The following is a 21,171-nucleotide window of genomic DNA, read 5'->3' on the forward strand; positions in this document are numbered from 1 at the left end:
GTCTTCCTTCGATTAGCCCTAACTTGTGCATTTGTTACATAGGAGGTGATCCTCTAAAAGCCTAGAATTATGTCCTAAATCATAAGTATATTTTTACTTGGAGAGAGAATAACCTCTTCCTTTTTGGGGGGCGGGGAGGGCAGGGGATGTATATGTGAAGAAGAAGAAAACTGCAAAACAGGCATTAATATGCAAGAGAGGTATTCAAGCCAAATCATATTATTTTTATAGCCCTATGACTACAATGGGTTTCATAAGAGAACGATAAATCTATGCCTTAATTTGCTACATGAACACAATCATTTTATTCACCATGATTGGCCTATGGAACAGCTCCCAGAGGTCACCACTCCCTGATATCCAGGCTCTTGTGTAATTCCCTCTTCTTGAACATGAATTAGACCTAGTCAATTGCTCTTAATTGTTAGAATACATAGGTGATGAAATGTGTAGAGATTAGGTCATAATGGATTGTGGCTTCAAACACCTGTCTCTAGCTCTTCTTGCTGGCTCACTCAGATTAGGCAAGCCCAATTCCTTGGGCCCCTACACCCATGTGGAAGACCCAGAGCAGGCTCCAGGCAATGAACTAAGCACAGCTTTGGCCAATGGCCTGTGAGGAAATGACTCCTGCCAATATCCATATAGGTAAGCTTAGAAGCAGAACCTTCTGCAGTTAACTCTTGGATGCAGTATCTTGGATGCAGCTGTATAGGAGACCCTGAAGTAGGGACCCAGCCAAAGTTTGTTCAGATTTCTAATCCACAGGAACTACATGGTAACAAATATTAATCTAAGTCACCAAGTCTGGGGGCAATTTGCAATATAGAAGTAAATAACTAACATCCTCACCAAAATAAGAAAACCAATAGAGAGATAATAATCACAATGTACATGGAGGGACAGGCAATCTCAATGAGTCTTTTCAAGTACCTCTCCCCTCTAAACATCTAAGGGGTCTAATGTTGGATCTGTTCCAAGCACATCATTGAATAACCTGAGCCAGCCTGCCATGGTAGATATCAGAATGCCTCGTCAACTTCCCAACCCACTATGAAGCTGGGTACACACACACACTCACACGCCTTTTTGAGGCAATTGAGTTTATTCCAGAAGCACAGGAGAGACATATAAGAATGTGAGATGATCTATACATTTAAAAGCTAGCACTGGAGGTTGTTGCAACCAGCAGCACACAACCACGCTGACTTGGACATTCTGAATGAACTGTGGCTACGCTGGACTCCTATGCCACCACTGAACTGAATGCAGACTTGAATGCACCAAAGAGTACATGTCTGTTGTTTGCTGTTTTCCCCTCCAGTTTGTCCTCTTTTATGTCTAGACCTACTCAAATGCTAACCACTGCTCCCACTTTGGCTTGGCTTTGGCACCAAACACAAAAGCAGCAAGTTGAGCATTCCTTCTGTGTGTTGTGTGGGAACGACTGAGGTTTCTCATACTGTGCCAAGGATAAAGATAAAGGGAAGTGTGTCATTAAATTCAGTGTGGGCTGGGATACTTTGCAAGGTCTATTCATCCCCCTCAATGAAATATGTCTCCTTCACACCGCACATCGCTCAGCTACAGACTTCACTTGGCCCCAAAAAGAACAGGATGCCCCAGGATTCCCTGAAGGCACCAAGTAGTAACCAAAAAGAACAGATAGGGGCAGGAAAAGCACATGAGGGAGATATTCCTAGTCTTCCCTCCTCCTTGACCCACACACGAGAATTCCCTGACCCTTTGTTGCCCGTGGTTAGAATCCTGGGCTGGGGCTGGAGTGATTTGTACTGGAAAAGGTTGCTGACAGTCAATAACAGTAGAGAAACAGCGAATAAGCAAAAAAGGAAAAGGTTAGCACAGCATGAGTCTGCAGGATTTTATGTTGTTGGTGGTAGGGATACACTTGCAAGAGAAGGCAAGTATGAGATTTGTGTGTGTGTGAAGGGAAGACAGAGATGAGGGCTCTGGCAAGTTCTGCTACAATTTAGGACTGGAATCACTGCATTCTTCTGGAAAGACTTCACTAAGGTTGTCTAATGCTTTACTGCTGTCTTCCTTTATCAAAAAGATTGCATCCTTGACTTGACACTTAGGGTGTGGCCCCAGGGCACTGGGTTTTAATGGAGTAGTAAGAGAAACTGTTCCTCAAGGAGTACTTTTTAAAAATGAGTCATTGTCCAATCTGATCTTTAGCGACAAGGACGAGAGGCTGTCTTCTAAACGGAGACCACCTTAGAGGTTGATGTCTCCAAACAGATGCTTGGATGTGTTGAGATCAATTATAAGAAGAGTTCTTTGAAAGTTGTGATATATGATATCAGAAAAAAAGTTTGTCTTGGAGCAAGATTTCTTAATATATACATACTCTGAGGACTTCAATAAGTTCAGGGAGGGACAGGCACAGTGACTCGATAGGATAATCCTTTACCTATAAGTGCTGGGATCCCATATGGATGCCAGTTCATATCTCAGCTGATCCATTTCAATCTGGTTCCCTGCTTATGGTCTGGGAAAGCAGCAGAGGATGGCCCAAGTCTTTGGGACTCCACACCCTCATGGGAGACTGGAGGAGACTCCTGGTTCCAGCTCAGCGCTGATCACTGTGGCCATTTGAAGAGCGAATCCAAGGATGAAAGATACTTTTCTTTCTGTCTCTCTATAAACCTACCTTTCAAACAAAAATAAAATAAATCTCTCAAAAAGTTCATAGAAAACGCACATATTTTAAAAACCTATGCATGAATTTCATTTTTATCTTGCACTAAAATGAAAATATTCTTCAATCCCAATTTCCCATGAACCTTTTAAAGTCCTTTCACACACTGGTATTATTGGATCTAATGGAAAGAGTGTTAACACAGTAGGAAATGAGCAGACCACAGAATTGGGCAAATTCAGGTTCAAATCCCAGTTCTGCCTGAGGCAAACTGGAAATCCATTAAGAAACTTCTTTGAGCCTTGGTTTTCTGAGCTATAATAAGGATCCAGAGATGACAATATCAAGGGATACTGACCACTGTACCTGGTACATGGGAAGCCGTTAATAGCAGGTGACAGTTATCATTATGGTAACTTAGGTCCATGGCCTCTCCCTCTGCCTGCTATGGCTCCCTGCTGGCCTAAAATTATAATCTGAACCAGAAGAGAAACAGAGAACAGAACTTGGCAAACTTCTCTGTGGTAACTTACATGACAAACAGCTGAAAGAAAAGCAAAGACTCTAGAAATTCTAAAAGCAGTTGCATAATAGAAGCCTCAAATGGAAAGGACTATAGATGAGCAGAGGTATGCAACAGCTAATCTCTTGGTAGGGCCCACACGCAACCTCTCCTTGGAAGGCAGAAAAGGCTACACTGGCCCCCAAGTACAGGATTTCATCAACTCCCTAAAATCACGAAGTTTGTATAAAGGCTTGTCCTGCCACTCAACTGTCAGGAGCGTTGTATGTTTACCTTTTGTTCAAAACTATCTTTAATCTTATCATCATGTGGAAATCTCTATAGTCCTTTCATCATCTTCCCTACTCCGACCACCTTCAAACAATGGAATGTCAGGTGTTCTGGTATCAGTTTCACACAATTAAGCAGACATCTTCTGCTTGAAGTCAGTCATTAATGGAAACTTTCCTTTATAGCTATTTCAGGAAGCTCAGCTCCAGCCATTTTTTAAATCATATCTCAGATTTGAGAAAAATACAACCCTTTTTCCAAAGCAGACATTTCTGAGCTGGCTACAGTTACTAAAAGGTAGGAGCACTGTACCAGTCACATTCCTGCCCTGACCTACTCAACTCCAGTGTTGAGTCTAATTTCCCCCATTTATCAGGTGCAGAGACGGCACATGAAGAGAGACCTTTCACAGAGTGTGGAAGGATAATTTGTATTGACCAAAAGAAGAAAAAAGGAGATAGATTGGAAAGTGAGTCTTGGCCTTCCACCTTTTTCTCAGAAGAGATACAATCAGCTTTCCTTCCCCCATGGACCATCCTCTACTGCAAGCACATGAATATGTAACAGTTGGAGAGAAGGGGTCCTGGGGTTGGAATCCACCTCAGCTTTTACTAATTTGTCTAATTTTAGCAAATAACTTTCTCCTCATTGGCCAACACGCCCTTAATCTAGACAACAATTCTTTTTTTCTGATTCCTTTCAGCTTCATGAACTCACATGTCAGATCAAGTAAAGATTTCATGACAGCCCAGGGGAAAGTCAGCACTGGAAAGCAAAACCCCTGAATACCATCTATTGCCCTTTATGCTGTACCGGTGCACACATATATGAACACACACCGAGTTGTCAGAATTAAAATCTGAGTAAGAAACAACTGAATCTCCAAACTTGTATCACAGGCAAGGAACTGCGGCAAAACAGCACGCTCTCTAATGATCCCTAAATTGAGTTTCAGGATGTGGCTTGATTGTGCAATCCTGACGAGCTGGTAGACTGAGGGGCAGTGTTTTTAAACATCTTGGATGTGCCAAGACCTAAGGTTGAGGTCTTTCTTTCTGGCCTCAGCTAACAGTATCACTAACACCTAAACAAGAATGCAAGCATCTGCAGGCAGTCACCAGGCGGCTTCACATGTCAGCACTGGTTACCAAAGCAATGCAGACCTGGACCTAGGCGCTTCACATTCTGGCCAGGAAATGATTTTCAACTACTTTGTTTTAACACCTTCACCCCTGAATTCTCTGTAACCACAGCTCAACTCAGGGGCTAAAATACACCTATTTACACCTTTGAAAATCTACATGTGTTTACAATTTGGGATGGCTTTGTGAAAATAAACTTCCCTATTTATCTTCAAGTCAAGCAGCTGTTCCATCTTAATGGATTGGCTTCTAACACCAGGACATCAAGACATTAAGACTCTCTGGTGACACTCCTCAGATCCCCAGGGACCTGCTACTCCAGACTTGTTCTTGGTCAACAGCTGGCCAGTTACTGTCAACCACCTGACAAAATACAAACACCCTGGAAGACCCCAGATTCATTTGAGGGAGTCTTTGTCCCTTCCTGTCACAATTATCATAAAGAAGAAAACACTGAATGAAATACACAATCACACAACTGAAGACTATTATGCTCAGTGAAACAAGTCAGTCCTCAAAGGACAAATATCATATGGTTTCTCTAATATAAAGCAACTCCATTCAAAACACAAGATCAATAGCCCTTTCAATACTGTTTTTGTTAAATCTCAGAGGATTTAATATTTTGCTTTTATTTTCACTCATTCAAAAAAGTTTTTTTTTTTCTTATTCATTTCCTCACTGACTCACAGGTCACTCAGTAGCACCATGTACTCCAGGAAGGTCTCTGATTTTCTCTTTCATTTCTTCAGTGACACATTGGTCATTCAGTAGCATTTTATTTATGTTACTGTAAATTTCCCATTTTCTTCTCTGTTGTTCGTTTTGTTTTACAGCTTTTCATTTAAGGGGATGTATAGTAACTGTATAGTATAGACTATCACATACAGGTGTGAAGATACTATGCAATGTGCATCTCCACTTACAAGGCAAAGATGGACTCCCACTGAAACTACCGAATGTATTTTGACAATAGAATGCTGAGCTCTCTGCCATTATGCATGCCTACAGTGTCAGGATACACTTAAATAGCAGAATTATGGACTTGGGACTATTATAACGACATGGGGGAAATTAGTGGAGGATCAGGGATTTGGGGAGGGAGCAAGGGAAATCCTGGAGACTATAGATCTCTATCATGGAACAATAAAATTTATTAATTATTTTTTTAAAATGTCTAGAACTCCAACTAGATCTCTCATGTGAATAGCAGAGTATCACTTGCTACTTCCTAGGATGTGCAATAAAAGGAAGCTGAGTCAGAAGTGGGACAGCCAGGACTCAAACCAGGCATCCTTCCCATAGGGGATGTAGGCATCCCAGATGGTGGCCTAACCTGCACCATCACACACCTGCCCCTTAATCTCTAGATTTTTAGTACCAAAAACTTTCAAACCTACAAAACAGAACAGTATTACAATATCTCCATGCTATTTGTCTGGATCCAACATTTTGCTATATTTCCTTCGTCCCTCCCTCACTTCCTTCCTCCCTTCGCTCTCTCCATGTGCATATAAAATTAAACGTTATGTACATAGACTTTTTTCTGAGCACCTGGAGGTTTAGTTGTACACACGATCACATCTATGTCTCTATACTCCAGCATTTGTAGTGCCTGAGATTCTGAGTGTTTCCCTATACACACAAAACAATTATCGTATGATACAGCCAAGTTAACTCTGAGCAAATCCATTCATCTAACATCAACTCCTACTCAAATTTCCCCAATTATCCTCCTACTATATGATGTAGCTGCTTTTCCTCACTCAAGGATCATGCAATAAGCTTAGCTGGCATATCCCTCTAGTCACCTTTAATGTATTTCTGCTTCCCAGCTTTTAGGGAATGAAGGAAGTAACTTTTAGGAAAGTGACAGTATTAACAAGTGTAAGCCAGCTGTCATGCTGAATGTCTACGCTTTAGACTACTTAGATGTTTTCTTTAGCACATCACTAGGATTTTTTACATCATTTGGGCCCATTACAACTAAGTTTGATCACACAAATTAACTGCCTAAAGCCACAGTTTCTTAACATGAATATTAAACCATGTACATGCCTTTCAGTTCACAGAGTTACCTAGAGTTATTAAAAATCTTTCTTCCCAGAGAATATTTCAACAGAGCTGACTTTCACCTCCCTCGTGGATGAATTCATTTTCTGTTATGCCAGGGAATACTATCTCTATGCTATAATAAAATATCATAATGGGCCATAAATACTAAACTTTTCATGAAAGCGATGATTTCACAATAAATCTTGATAAATAAACAGGGCTCTGTCCAAAAGAACAGGAAGGGAGTATATTATATGGCTGAGACATTCTGTGAGAAAAAGCATCACACTCAAGAACGAACAGTGTTTGTTAAACTGGAAAATGGCTGGAACAGACCAGGCAGGAGAGGAGGAAAGATATTCTGAGGCAGTGGCAGAGAAAACCAAAAGAGTATAGAGAAGACAGAAAGTTGCCATTATTCTAACAGCTAAACTAGAGGTAACGAATGTACTTCAAAAAGTTTCATGGAAAATGCCTATTATGAAAAAACTATGTATGCATTTCAAGGTCTTTTGTTTCAAAATGAACTTATCCTTTAAAATGGGAACATCTTTTTCATGAATGTTTTGAATTGTCTTCCTATATCTATGATGTCTATACTGACACGGAGAAATAATTAGGTAGCAGTGGTCATCTTAAGTCCTTGACTATATTAAATTTGGGTTGGAGCTGTCCGATCAAGAGATCACAGGTCTGGAGTTGGGAAGAGAACATTTGGTGGGAGATGCTGATTTGGTCAATATTACACAGAGCTGAACTCATGAAGATGAAGAGCAAGGGTGAGGAAAGATAACAGATCCTAAGTTTGATGTGAGAATCTTGCAAGTACATTAACATAAGGGGCAAATGGCAATTCTATTTCCCTAACTAGCCCACAAGGTTTTTGGAAATGTTGATTTGGAGGTAACTGGAGAAAACAAAAAGAATAAGACCAAACTTGCAGATTCAGGAATCAATAATGAATAGGTCCTAATGGCTTGGGAAAGTCTTTTTGGATGAAAGGTGATGTTGATAATGAAGATACAAAGTTACAGAGAATAAAGGTGAATAGGGAAGGGTTTGTTGGAAAAGGCCCATAAAGAGACAAACAATGGTTAGGAACAAACGGAAAGGAAATTCCAATGCAAAAGCCAAGAAGAGGAATAGAAGCCAGGGATATAACTGATCAGAGAGTAGCAGGCTGCCTTGCTTTCTTGCATCAAATTGCCCAACTGCTCCAAAGCAGAGATAATATGTAAAAGAACAACATTGGAGTTGTGACAAAAAATAATATTTAAAAAGATACAGGTATCCCAAACCCCGAATTTGACTAAAACGATTTTTTTATCATGTTTTAAAAGGTTGCAACCTTTTTTGATACAATAGCCAACATTAATTTAAAAAATTAGAGTTAATTGTCAAGTATTACGAAACAGATCAATGCCTGGGGGGGAAAGTCAGACCTCACGTGAAGACATAAGTAGATTATGTACACAGGTAGGATTACAATGGCCAGGACTTTGCTTAAACAGCTCCCCAGATGACAGTAGACCAACTCTGTGTCGTTACATTCTAACATTTAACCTACACATGTAGCATTTAAATCAAGTAGATTTTTAATATCAAAATAGCCATTTATGTAAGTTACACTGTCTCTAGAAATTCTTTCCCTCATATCCTCCTCTTCCTCTTCATTCCAGAGAAATGTAGTAAACAATTGGAGTAAGAAAATGTAATTAAAATAGCATTTCTCTTCTGGGGTCAACCTAATTACCAGCCTCTCACCCAAAACAAATTTACCTGTTCAAGAATGAAGGATCTTGTCACTTGTGGGAAAACTATAAACAAAGATTAAGATGCCATATAGGCACCATTGCTATCTTTCATTTTTAAGTGACCTCTTAGTTTAATGGATTCAATGTGTTTGCATTCAAGTAGAATATATATTGCAGGAGAGAAGTGTAATAAATGGTACTGTCATGACCCTTAGTTTAGAGGAAAGGAACACTGGAAAATAAATCTCAATTCTGGATACTCACCAATCCTGCAATGGGGGTTGGCAATCTATTGATCTTTTTAACAAGTCCTGGCTTTATGGCATTCAGCAACCTGTCATGAAAAAGGCAGAATGTCAAGTGAGACATAAAGCAAGATGGATCATACAAATCACCTTTATCCGGGGCTACAGCTAAATCACTGAATAGGAAAAGCAGTGAATTTAAAGCATGCAGTAAATCTCAATAATCTATCTGCTTTCATGCATAAAAGTAAAGAGCTTTGCCAGCAGCAAGTTTATCCATGGTAGGTGGAGATTTTAAACTTGGAAATTTCAGGAGTAAAGAAAGGATAGGAACTAGAATACTTGAAGGTAAAGGACAAAGATATGAGCTGGACAGAAGTTAGGAAGGAATTGTCTAGAACTGGAGCCAGGTATTCCCATATAGCTAAAGGCTTGGTGCCAACTCTCCTGGCTGAGGCAGGAGTCTCTCTAGGGACACATCAAATTCAGACACCAGCATCTATCTTTGCGAGTGATTTGCCAAGACAAATTCCACCTCTGCTCTGTGAACAGAGTGGCCTGTTAAATGTGGTTGGCCATCACTTCAAAAAGGGAATCTGTTTGGCAAGAGATTAACCAGTCGTATCCTGAAGACTTTAAACCAGGCTGACCATAATTCCCTAGGTACAAAACATAACTGGGCAAAATTTTTTCAGGGCAAGGTTGAAAGTGTGTAAAATTGGTAATAATCACGAAGGCTTGTAAGAGAAACAACAATAACTTCCGTATTGGGAAAGTACGAGTTCAGAATGATGAGAAATAGGGAAAGAATCTTGGAAAAGCTAGAATATGGTTAGCATCAGGGTATCAGGGTAGAGTGAACTGTTTGCAAAATAAAGTATTCATCAAGGGGAAACAGGAGGGGAGAGGATGTAGACTGAGGCATTTATTTGCGCATTCAGGGATTAGCCAGGCGATCAGGTGGCCAGGACACCTTGCAGACAGAAACTCAGGACAGCTTTATTGTGACTCAGTGGTGAGCAAACTAGCATCCAAAGGCCAAATCCAGCCTAACACCTGTTTTTTTTAAAACACGCTTTTACTGGAACACAACCACACTTGTTCATTTACATATTGCCTGAGGCTGCTTCTGTGCTACATTGGTAGAACAGATATGATGACGAAAGTGTGTGATCTAGAAAGTACAATTCTTTATCTTTTTTTAAAGATTAATTTCTTTTTATTGCAAAGTCAGCTCTATAGAGAGAAGGAAAGAAATAAAGATCTTCAATTGTTGGTTCACACCCCATACAGACAACAACCGGAGCTGAACTGATCCAAAGCCAGGAGCCAGGAGCTTCTTCCAGGTCTCCCATGTAGGTGCAGGGTCCCAAGGTTTTGGGCCGTCCTCAACTGCCTTCCCAGGCCACAAGCAGGGAGCTGGATGGTAAGTGGAGCAGGCAGAACATGAACCAGCACCCATATGAGATCCAGGAATACTCACTCTTTCATTTTACAGCTCAGGGATGGTGAGGAACTTCCCCAGAGCTGATTTATGGAAATGTCAGACCTAGCACTGAAGTTTCTTGATTTAGTGCTCTCTCATGCAGAGTCAATACTTATTATCCTCTGCTTTAAGATACAGATTGATACAATATTTCCAAAAGACAAGTGAGTTTTTTTTTTTTTTACTTTATTATTTGAGAGGAAGACACAGGGATAGAGTTCCCACTCCCAAAATACCTGCAATGGCTAGGCCCAAAGTCCCTTACATGAATTGCTTGGCCCAAGTTATTGAGCCATTACTAGCTGCCTTTCAGGGTGGGCAAGAAGAGCCATGACTCAAATGCAGGTCCTCTAAAATGGAACGCAGGTGCCTCAAGCAGTGACCTCTTCACTAAACAACTATCCCCTAATGAAGTTTCTATTTTTTTAATAATTTTGTTACATAGTAAACCATTTCCACGTTTTATAACATTATTGTTGACTGATCGATTTGAAAGGCAGAGTGACCAAGAAAGGAGTAGCAGACACACACACACACACACACACAATCTTCCATTTGCTGCTTTATTCTTCAAATGCCTACATCAGCTAAGGTGGGGATAGGCAAAAGTCAGGAGCCAGGAACTTCATCTGGATCTTCCAAGTAGGTCGCAGGGACTGAAGTATCTGGGCCATCACATTAGCAGGAAGCCAGACTGGAAGAAGAGGCAAGACTTGGTCCTCCGCCCTCCAATGTGGGATTTAAGCATCCTAAGCAGTAGCTCAACTCATCACACCAAAGCCAACTCCTTAAATGAACAAAACTCTACTTACATTAGCTTCCTCACTAGTTGCTTAACAGTGCCATGTTAAGCTGAACTTTTAAATAATGCCTGTGGAGAGTGTAGATAATTCAAAGGAAATAAAAAACATACAGTGAAATGTAGGTCCTACGAACATCATCTCTGTATCACAGAGTCCCGGTCTTTACCCCCTAGGTAAAACCTGAAAGACTTTCTTGGTAAAAATTTATAAAACATATATCACATAGTTTTTAAAAAGGCAGGTGTGTGAAGCCAATACAGAGCAATCTGATACATGTCATATTTTTTGTCAGTGATTCTCTGTGTTTTATATGTAGAAGGATTTACTTGTAATCATTTGGTTCACAGCATCTGAGATCAATTCTAAAATATTTGGGATATTTTCAAGACTGAGTTGACTGTATTTTTTTTTTACATACACATTTTACATAGTTTATAGAACACAGTTTACAGCACACAAAATAACACTGAGTTCCCATTGTAGAAATGTCTAACACCTGTATATCTTGTATTTTGCATTAAAATTATTACAAATCTGATGAGATGTTCAACAAGGAAGCTATAAAAGTCAAGAATATTCACTTGCAATTAGATTAAAAATCAGTATTACCCACCTGTTTAATTAAAATATAAGTATTTTCAGCAAATACTTCTTGGTGGCCTGGTTTAAAGTGATGATGCTGATACAATATTTTAGATGTATTTATGTACCTTCTGAAATGCTCATCCCCAGAAGTCCTGACCCACATGGACAGGCCATGTATCTGGTCCACTGTTTCTAAAGAGGAACAAATTGAGTCTTTTAAAAAATATTTATCTATTTATTTGAGAACCAGAGTTACAGAGAGAAGAACAGATGGAGTTCTTCCATCTGCTTGCTGATTCATTTCAAAAATGGCCACGACAGTTGGACCCAGTTGAAGACAGCAGCCAGGAGCTTCGAGGAAGGTTGTTTAACAACTATTAAGTCACTGTTATGACAAAGAAAATATATATGCCCACACTACACATGAAAGTATAGAAAATTTTAAAACAGAAAGAACTATTTCAGTTGCTTATTTATTCAACATTTTATCAGATGCCTATAATGTGTTGTATACTATTCTACGACAAGGGAGGGTGCCATAGTGACCAAGAAAAGCCACTTTTTACTGTTTTTGGAATTTCTTCTTTTCATACATGTGTGTGGATGAGACCAATGGAGAAGGAGAAAACAAGTAAATATGTGAAAAAAAAATTCTAGGTATTCAAAGTTCCAGGAAGACAAGCATAGCAGCCCACCATAGAGACAATTATTTAATTAGTTGATCAAAAACTGCTCTACAGTAGAAGGTGGCTCAAATCCCTGGGCTCTTGAACCCACATAGGAGACCCAGAAGAAGTTTTTGGCTCCTGGCTTTGGCTAAACCAAGTACCTTCTATTGCAGCTAATTGGGGAATGAACCAGAGGATACAGGATTTCTCTCTGTCTATCCTTCTCTCTGTAACTCTGTCTCTCAAACAGAATTAAAGAAAGTATTTTTAAAATGTCAATATTTAAAGAAAAAGCTGAATGACACAAGTGCATTAACCAAGAAGAGATCTGAGCAAAAGAAGTTGAGAAAAAACAAACTTTGAAGTAAGCATGTATATAATGCTATCCTCAAGAAACAGCTAGAAGGCCAGTGCAGCTGAGCAGGCAAGACAGAAGGCAGCAACCAGTGAGGCAAAATACAGACCCAGGTAAGGAATTTGGATCATCTTCTATGTTATGGATTAAGCATCAGATCTGCTTTATATCTCCAAAATACCATCATATGTTTATAGGTACAAAATAAATCTACAGTTATTTGCATATAGCAAATGTCTTCATATTAAAAGATTTCATAAAGTAGATAAATAAAACATCATTCAAAATATACAAACATCAAATATCAAGCTTTATAAAGAGGAAAGCAGAGTGAATTTGGAATCAGTAGTATAGGTTTTAGCAGCTAAATTCAATGCACATTAACTATGAGCTATTAGGAAGTCATTTGCTTAAATCTTATTTTTCTTTTTAATAAAATGGAGATTTAAAAATAACCTGTCATCTTCCATCTAGAACTGGGATTAAGGAGCCAATGGAATGACATGTGTTGCTAGCATTTGATAAACGGAAACCTGCACATCTACTCATATAGTAGACTCAGTAAATCCCTTTTAGCTAGTATATGCTAGTCACTCTAATTTGAACTTTTCCATTACCTAAGTGCCAAAGACTGAAATAAATTTTATTTATTTTCTTTGTTCCTAGCCACTGTGGATAAAAATCTTACGCAAATAAATCAGATCACCAAGTGTGGATGGTTGCCTAATATGTATCTTGTGAGAAACTAGACAAAAACTTAGGATCTAGACTAACCCTCAATTATGAGGTCAATGACTTTGAAAGGAAGCAAAAATCAAATGTGTTAAATGTATTTGTTACGTGACAGAAATTCAACTGGAACTACTAAATTCTTATATTTTAAATCTAAGATACACTGTTGCCCATTTCAACCAAGGCTAGCCACGTGTTCCTTTGTGTACTGAACAAATGTTTATTGAGGATGTGTGATTTCTGAAGCTGGGTTCCAGAGATACAAAGGAAAGCAGAGAGCACCACAGGTCTCTCCCTCAGGAGGCACGCTTACTAGTAGATTCCAAAGCCACAGAAAGTCCAGACCTGTGCACATATGTGGTTGATTGACATACCTCTGAACACAGGATCACCCTGAATTCTTGAGAAGGTCAATTAAAGATTTGCTCTGCACATACTCTAGGATACAAGTCTTAATTAAATTCCTTAAATAAGCAATTATTGAGATACTCAGGAATGAAGCTAATGTTTCATTTCATAACTCTTCATACCTTAAACATCCAGCATGTACAGCCTTCCAGTTACTGTTAAAAGGTTACAAAATACAAAGTGCAATGTTTGCTTCTCCACCACTTGTAACTTTCACAAAAACAGAAAGCAGCAGAGGATACCTCAACGTCTTGGGTTCTTGCAGCCATGTGGGAGACCGGGAAGAATCTCCTGGCTTCAGTTCTAGCTGTTGTTGCCATTTGGGGAGTGAATTAGTGATGGATGATCTCACTCAGTCACTTCTCTCTTTCTCTGTAACTTCTGCCTTTCAAATACATATATTTAAAAAAAAACTAAAACACAAAATCTCAAATCCTACCCTGGGAAACAGATGTTGTTTCATAGCAACCCTTCCAACTGTGGATATAATATGTCTTCAGTGGACACAGCACCACCACAAGGCACCCATGCCAAGACCATGTAGACCATAAGGATTACATCAATGGACAAGTTATTTGTTACTAAGCTGTACTATGAGCATTAAAGGCAAACTTTGTTTTCCTCTTTTTAAAAGATGTTTTTATTTATTTTTATTGGAAAGGCAGATTAGATCTATGGGGAGAAAAAGATCCTCCATCCTCTGATTCACTCTCCAAATGGCTGCAATGGCCGGAACTGAGCCAATCTAAAGCCAGAAGCCAAGACTTTCCTCCAGATCCCCCATGCAAGTACAAGTTTCCAAGACTTTGAGCTATCCCTTACCATCCCTCCCAGGCCACAAGCAGGTAGCTGGATGAGAAGTGGAGCAGCTGGGACACAAACCAGCATTTCTTGTAAGGCAAGTATTTAGCCAATGAGCCATTGCACCTAAAGGGCAATGTTTTAAAGGATTGAAAATTTTGAAAGAATTAACTTACCAGTCATTTAATTCAGAAATTCAATTTTTAACAATTATCCCAAAGTTTAGGACAGAGCAAAGAGGTTAGCTACACCTGAAACCCAGAGTTGGAAAGCTCGTGCTTAACCTCATGGGAAATCACTTTATTCTTTGCCAACAAGAGATTACATCACCATCTCATTAGCTTGGTTTGCACAGCTGCTATAGGCAACTATTGTCAGAAAATTACCCACTCCATGTTCCTTTTCATTTGGCTCAATAGTGTTTTTCTATGTGGTTCCCCTGATCACATTCTGGATTTGGCTATGGACTCTGGACAGAGGGATATGCACTTCCACTTAATCTCACCTGGCATCTGTTCTTGAACCTAAGCATGACATCAATTTAACCTTGACCATAAACCTGTTACAGATGTCATTTTGAAAGATTTCTTTTTAGAGTCACCTTGGCAAAACCAGGAAAATTAACAAACCCTCTGAGGTCAACAACAAAAAGAGAAATGATTGAAATACAGGGAAAAGTGAAACCTGACTCAGAAAAGGAGTTTCATATACACAAAATAGTGTTGGAACGCTAATTGCATCATTAATATCTACCAAATGTCTGTGGGACGTTGTGCATTATCCATAATGTGTGAGGCCTAGGTCACCTTTGGGCCACTTGTCTCAAGCACACCAAGGAGGGGATTATAGAAGCTTTAGAAGGGTTTTGTAGTCTTGGAATTTCAAGATGCTGAGGCTGACACTGTGGGTACTGGGGCTCAGTCGTGCTGTGATTATTCTATAGGCCTGTGGCAGACACTGCTCATCACATGTCTTCCATTTCTCTTGGACACATGGCTATTTCCAAGGTCCCTCTGTTACTGCTACAGCTAGAGGAGTGTAAAGCAGTTCAAGTCACTGGAGAGAAAGCCAGATACATGTAATGTGTATCATCCCTAGCCCTGGCTGGAAAACCTCTCCCAAGCCATTCATCCTCCTGCTCTCTTCATTCACTAGTTAGACGCTGATATACCCAGGAAGTCCTTGGAAATCATGCACTGAAGATGGAGGTTACAGCTCAGTTCCTAAATACCTGCCTGAGCACAGTGGTTTCTACCCTTCTCTGCTTTCAAAATTAAACTTTTGCAAAAGTAGAAATACACTTCCATTGTACAGACCACTGAGCTTTTGTGGCTTCTTAGTCACAGGAACTTACATTACCTTAACTAGCAACACATCCAAAAGGACTTTTTTCCCATAAGAAAGGGGGACTCTTCCCAAACTGTACCCAAGGAAACCTTGTCCTCGTGTTTAAAATTAAACAGCTGACACATCCTTTGCCCCTGAATCTCATTGGGACTGCAGCAAAAAGAAGACACCTAGGATACTTTAAACACATGGATACTTTTAGATTTCTTACATACCACTACCATTCTTAATACTAGAATCAAATAGCACTCACAATCTATAGCATGGAAGGAAGAGTAGAATGATTATCTGAAGGTCTGGGAGCCGCTATGATTCACTTCCCATCTCTCAGACTCCACTGTTGGACTGAGCATCCCTGCCATCTGGAAATCAGCGAACCTGGGGTCAAAAAGACACCTGAGAACCAAGTAAAATCATCTGAAATATTGTTTCAGATAAGCAAACAGTCATCCAGGGAGGTGAAGGTCAAGTCTGAAGTCAGGGCACCTGCACCACAGGTACACTGTAGAGCTGGGAGCACCAGTTCAGGCTTCCACACCTGAGCAAGGTGCTTTTCGATGACAGCTCACTTTCTGACTTTTGAAAGATCCTCAGCCACCAGTATCTGCCATCTCTATTAGTCTACCCCAGGCACCCTCCCAGACCACATCTAACACTTGTATTTGTTCATCCTTTTCCCCCTCTTCCAGAGTCTTCCAGGCTCCTGTGTGTCCAGCAAACTGCCTCCAAATATGTCCACTTGGTCATCATCCCCTTTCATCCCCTCAAAAGCCCCTCCCATTGTGCTTCTTTCTCAAAGTTCTCCCTGCTTTTATAAGCTACTAGATCAAGATGACATACATGACTAATGGACCATGGAGGTTGGCAACATACAAATAGAATCTACTATAACCAAATAAAACAGGAACTAAAGCTATTCTTACATGGGCAACAATACACAATACATGTAATCATCATTGCGCTATGTGGTGATTATGTGAAAATGATTGTAATTAGCACTTCTTGTGCACAGTTAAACCCAGTTACTGCCAGGATTATTGTCAGCAGGGTGGAGAGAAAACTCGGAAAATGAAATTTTTGTGATATGTCCCTGAAAGCTTCTATATCCAGTCTTGGGTGGGATAAGCCAGTTCCTTGCCCTCAGGGCTTCCTCAGCAAGAGGTTCTTGGAAACCGGAGTTCCAGGCTCCATAAAATTCCAAGAATAGTAGGAGTCTCCCAAGAAGAAGAAAAAGTCCTGGGTCCCAATCCCATCTCAGTAACTCACCAAGCAAGTTACAGAAATATTCTAAATTTATGAGCTACAGTTTCCTTCTCTGTCCAGCGGAAAAGGAAAATACCTACTAGTCAAAGCATGAGAGAATGGATTAAGTCAAATATACATGTAATACATTTGGCTTAGTCTGGTATCTGGTACGCACTTCATCACTAGCAGGTGCTGTGAGGGTCTCCCCTAGAAGGTTTCAGCTCCAGCCTTCCCACAGGTAGATGTCTGATTGCCAGTTAATGATTCATTTCTTTTTCCAAGGATCCTCCCTAAGACTGAAGCTAGGTGGGGAGAGATAAGGGAAAAGACGTAAAGGGATGAGATCATTCGCTTTTGAAGGGCAAGCCTAAATGGGTAGGAGGTAGGAAAAAACCTAGGCATGGGAAGGAAGGAAGGGAGGATGCCAAGAGAGGGCAGTCAGTGCCAAGTTCTAAGATCAAACCTACACTCTCACTGCACCAGAGTGAGCTTCAGCGCTCGCTCTCTCTCTCTCTCTCTCTCTCTCTCTCTCTCAGCCAAATTCTAGCTGTGTTCCATCTCTTCACAGGGCTTTTTCCAGGTCATCCTGCAGAGGTGACAGTGCGAGCCACAGCTTTAGAGCCCTCTGCTCTCCCTGGATGGGGAAGTCTGCTCCTAATGTGGCCATATGAGGATTTAGAATTTATTCCTCTTCATTCCACATGTCATCATCAAGCATTTATCCCACAGCAGCTATGCCCAGACACCCTCCTGGCACTCAGACCTGGTGTGGGTTACATGACACCTGGGGGAAGAATAAACTAGTTCAAGAGGAACCTATCTGCCACCATCTAAATGAAGCTATGTTTGGGAAAATCGTCACTGTGAGTCTGTCACTCAAGCATAATGTCTTTATGGTCTTTTTTATTCTCTTGCTTTCTACCACTTCTTTAAAGAAAAACCTATTTCTGCAGTTTGCTTTAAAAAGAAGTCGTTGGTAAATGGAGTCTTTTCCTGTGGGTAACCAAAGGAAATATTTAGGACAATTGAGGTAGGAGTTTTGCTCACTTGATTGTGGTAAGCCAGCCCACCCAGCTTGACAGACCATTAGAAATAATCAAAAAATGAATTATTAAGGAAATACAAATAGGGAGCTAGTAAATCCTCTTAAATCCCAGCAAAGCCTAATCCAGCATGTAACTCCAGAGGCAGCAAAGGGGAAGGCCAGCTTCTCCCTCAGCATACAGGCAGCACATAGGGAGACCTGCTGTTGTACACATTTTTCAATCAATTCATTATTCGGGTAAATGCATTTTAATTTTTTGCAGGAGGAGAGAAATTGAGCTTGTGATTTCAATCAGCAGAATCTTAATAAGACATAGGTTGACAGGAGGAATGGAATCACATTTGGAAGCAAACAGTTACTAAACATTACTGATGCCAAAGTAAGTTTCAAGTACATGTTTGGGAAGCATCAAGACAAACTCGACAGCCCAATGAGGCTGGGTAATAGAGTATTAGAAGTTTTAGAGTATTAGAAGCAGGGACAAGGATTGCATAATGCTGTATGGATTATTCACAAAGATGGGTGAGCTTGGAAGGTTTCAAATGCCAGATGCTGAAGTGCACATAAGAGCTTATCAAATACACTAGGTAAATGATGCCCGAAGAATAGTTTGAATAGAAGCAGTGCTCTTCACTGTGCTAAGAGCTCATTTTTTGAGTAAGAACCAAGAGCTGTTTTTCTGATGAGGATTCAGAAAATCTCAAAGACGCTGGAGATCCATCCTGCATATTTCGAGAGTCATACACACTGCCCTTCCATGTTCTCCACCTGTTTTCTGCTTTCCTAACAGATGCCTGTTGGGAATACTCAGTCTCGGCCCAAGTCCCCTTCAAACGAGATCAATCTTTAAGCAGAAAGTAGCTTGTCACAGAAGTGCTTTAAAAAAAATTTAAATACAAGGAGTGAGTTGAAATGTCCTCACTTGAACTTAGAGGCTTAATGAGTTTTGGTGCCAAAAAGTTGGAGTGAGACTAAGTCAGTGAGGTTAATTGTGATTTGGCAGAAAGACAAGTGATAACCCTACACAGAAAGCCTATCAAATTTTTACCTGTCTGCTAAGGCCAATGTCAGTAACAGCAGAAGGACCCAACTTTGCAGAGCTTTAAGCGAACATCTAGGCTGGAAAAAAGTGCTATAGACCAACAGTTTGAAGATGCAGCATGATTCACACCTGCTGTCTCCACCTACTCATTAGTAAATCAGGGACTAGAAGACTCAGGTTGTTCACCTACTCGGGTTGCTGTGAGGATTCACAAAGGACAAGTGTGTGAATATTGGACAACGGAGTGATGATCAGAAAGTACCAGTCTAAAGTTATCATCAACCACTGGCACGGTCAAGTTTGCCTAGAACAATCCCACAGCCTACTTGCTATTGCAGTTAAACCCTCTTCCACTTAACAGTGACTCATTTTGCATGACAAACTAGGTGTTGACTGTATGAATAAGTCATTGAATCACATTAATCTGGCTTCTTTGTCAAAAGCATAGGAAAATATTACATGTGCGGTTTATATTACATAAGGTCTCTAACAATGACCTGCTAAAACGATCCAAAAACACCATCTATGCTTAAAAGCACCTAATGGACTCATGATGATTTGACTGACAGTTGCCAGAGCTGGGAAGCAACTGACCGAGGGCTCTAATACCATTTTTCCTTCAACACACAAACGTGGGCCTTTCCTGAGGCTGCACTCAGCCTGGCAGGTAAGCCCTATCTTCTGAAGTTTTCTTTGCTGGGTTTCCTCTCATCTCTGTTACAGGTACTTTGTGAGTTTTTCTTTTTCTCACCTCCAACCCAGAGCAGACACTAAGCCAAATTGAGATATTGTTCTACTGCTCTAATTTTCAAAAATTATTTATATAAGGTGAACTAATTTCATGTATTTCACAATCTAGATTTAGGACCATCATAATTCTTTCCACCCCCACCCTCCCTCTGCTGCTGTTTTCTGCTGCAGTTGCTCCCCCAGAGATGTCCACAGCTACACTTAATGTGCAGCAATGGCTCCGAAATCCAGTATGTGTGAGTTTAATCCACCATCTCATCCCTAATCTACAGGCCCTCTCTATATCCTAAACTCGACCTGCCTAAACTGAAATTCAGATTTTGTTAAGAAATATAGGACCTTTTCTATCTTGCCTCACGAGCACGACTCCCCAACTGAAATACTGAACTTATTCTTTTTACTTTCCTCTTATTCATCACTCCTCTCTCTGAAATTCTGCTGATTTCATTACAATCATTCTCATTTCTGTTGTCCTTGTGATCCACTTTAAAAAAAAATCCTTATGTGGATTACAAGGCCTGACACAATCCTGCCCCTCGTCTCATGCTATCATCCTCTCCCCCTTCTTGTCTACATTTTGACCCAACAAGTCTACCTCAATTTCTCCAATACACAGTGTTCCTGCTACCTTAGATCTTCGTAACATGTTCTTTCAACCTGAAGCATGTTTCTTTCCTACTTCTATCCCCCTTCCCTCTTTGTTGGTAGAAGAATATAAATTTGCACTCTTCATTTGAGTCTCCACTCTAAAGGCATTGCTGGAGAGAACCTGATATCTCACATGGAGTCAGGATTCAGAACCTGGGTCTCATCAGTCCCCCTCCCCTAAGGCATGACTTTATTATACAATATATTCATCTTCCTAGTCACCTACTACATTATGATACATATAGGTTTTAGTGGACTCAAGAGAGAAAACCTTTCTCACATCTGGCAGCTCTCTGCTGTCTGTCCAACACAGCATACTCATTCCTGACTTCAACTCCTTCTTCTGTCTGTTGACTCTGAAGGATGCTGTGGTGCGGCTTACAATAAGAAGCATACATTCTGGTCTTCAGCCCTGATTCCCACTGGAGAGTTAGAATTCCCTCAATGTTTGAGAAGCTGTTTGCACACTTTCTTTGAATCTAGGGTCTTTGACTCAGTTGAGGACATGAAGTTCTTGCTCCCTTGGAATTTCCTAGGTGACAGGAAGATCTTTTTCTCCAGTAAGATGACTCTTGGTGAGTTTCTGGAGGCGGGAGGTGCTCATC

At 40.3% G+C, this 21,171-nt stretch overlaps 1 protein-coding gene across 5 annotated transcripts in view; it reads right to left on the minus strand.

The window, feature by feature from the left end:
- Positions 1–21,171, minus strand: part of LIMCH1 (LIM and calponin homology domains 1) — a 312,362-nt gene that overhangs the window by 148,038 nt on the left and 143,153 nt on the right. For all 5 annotated transcript variants that reach the window (XM_058670166.1, XM_058670159.1, XM_058670162.1 and 2 more), the window contains exon 3: positions 8,671–8,740. In XM_058670166.1, coding sequence (XP_058526149.1) covers positions 8,671–8,740 — 70 coding nt within the window. The remainder of the gene's footprint in view (positions 1–8,670; positions 8,741–21,171) is intronic.

The sequence above is a fragment of the Ochotona princeps genome, chromosome 11, assembly GCF_030435755.1.
Source record: "Ochotona princeps isolate mOchPri1 chromosome 11, mOchPri1.hap1, whole genome shotgun sequence".
In the NCBI taxonomy this organism is placed as follows: domain Eukaryota; kingdom Metazoa; phylum Chordata; class Mammalia; order Lagomorpha; family Ochotonidae; genus Ochotona; species Ochotona princeps.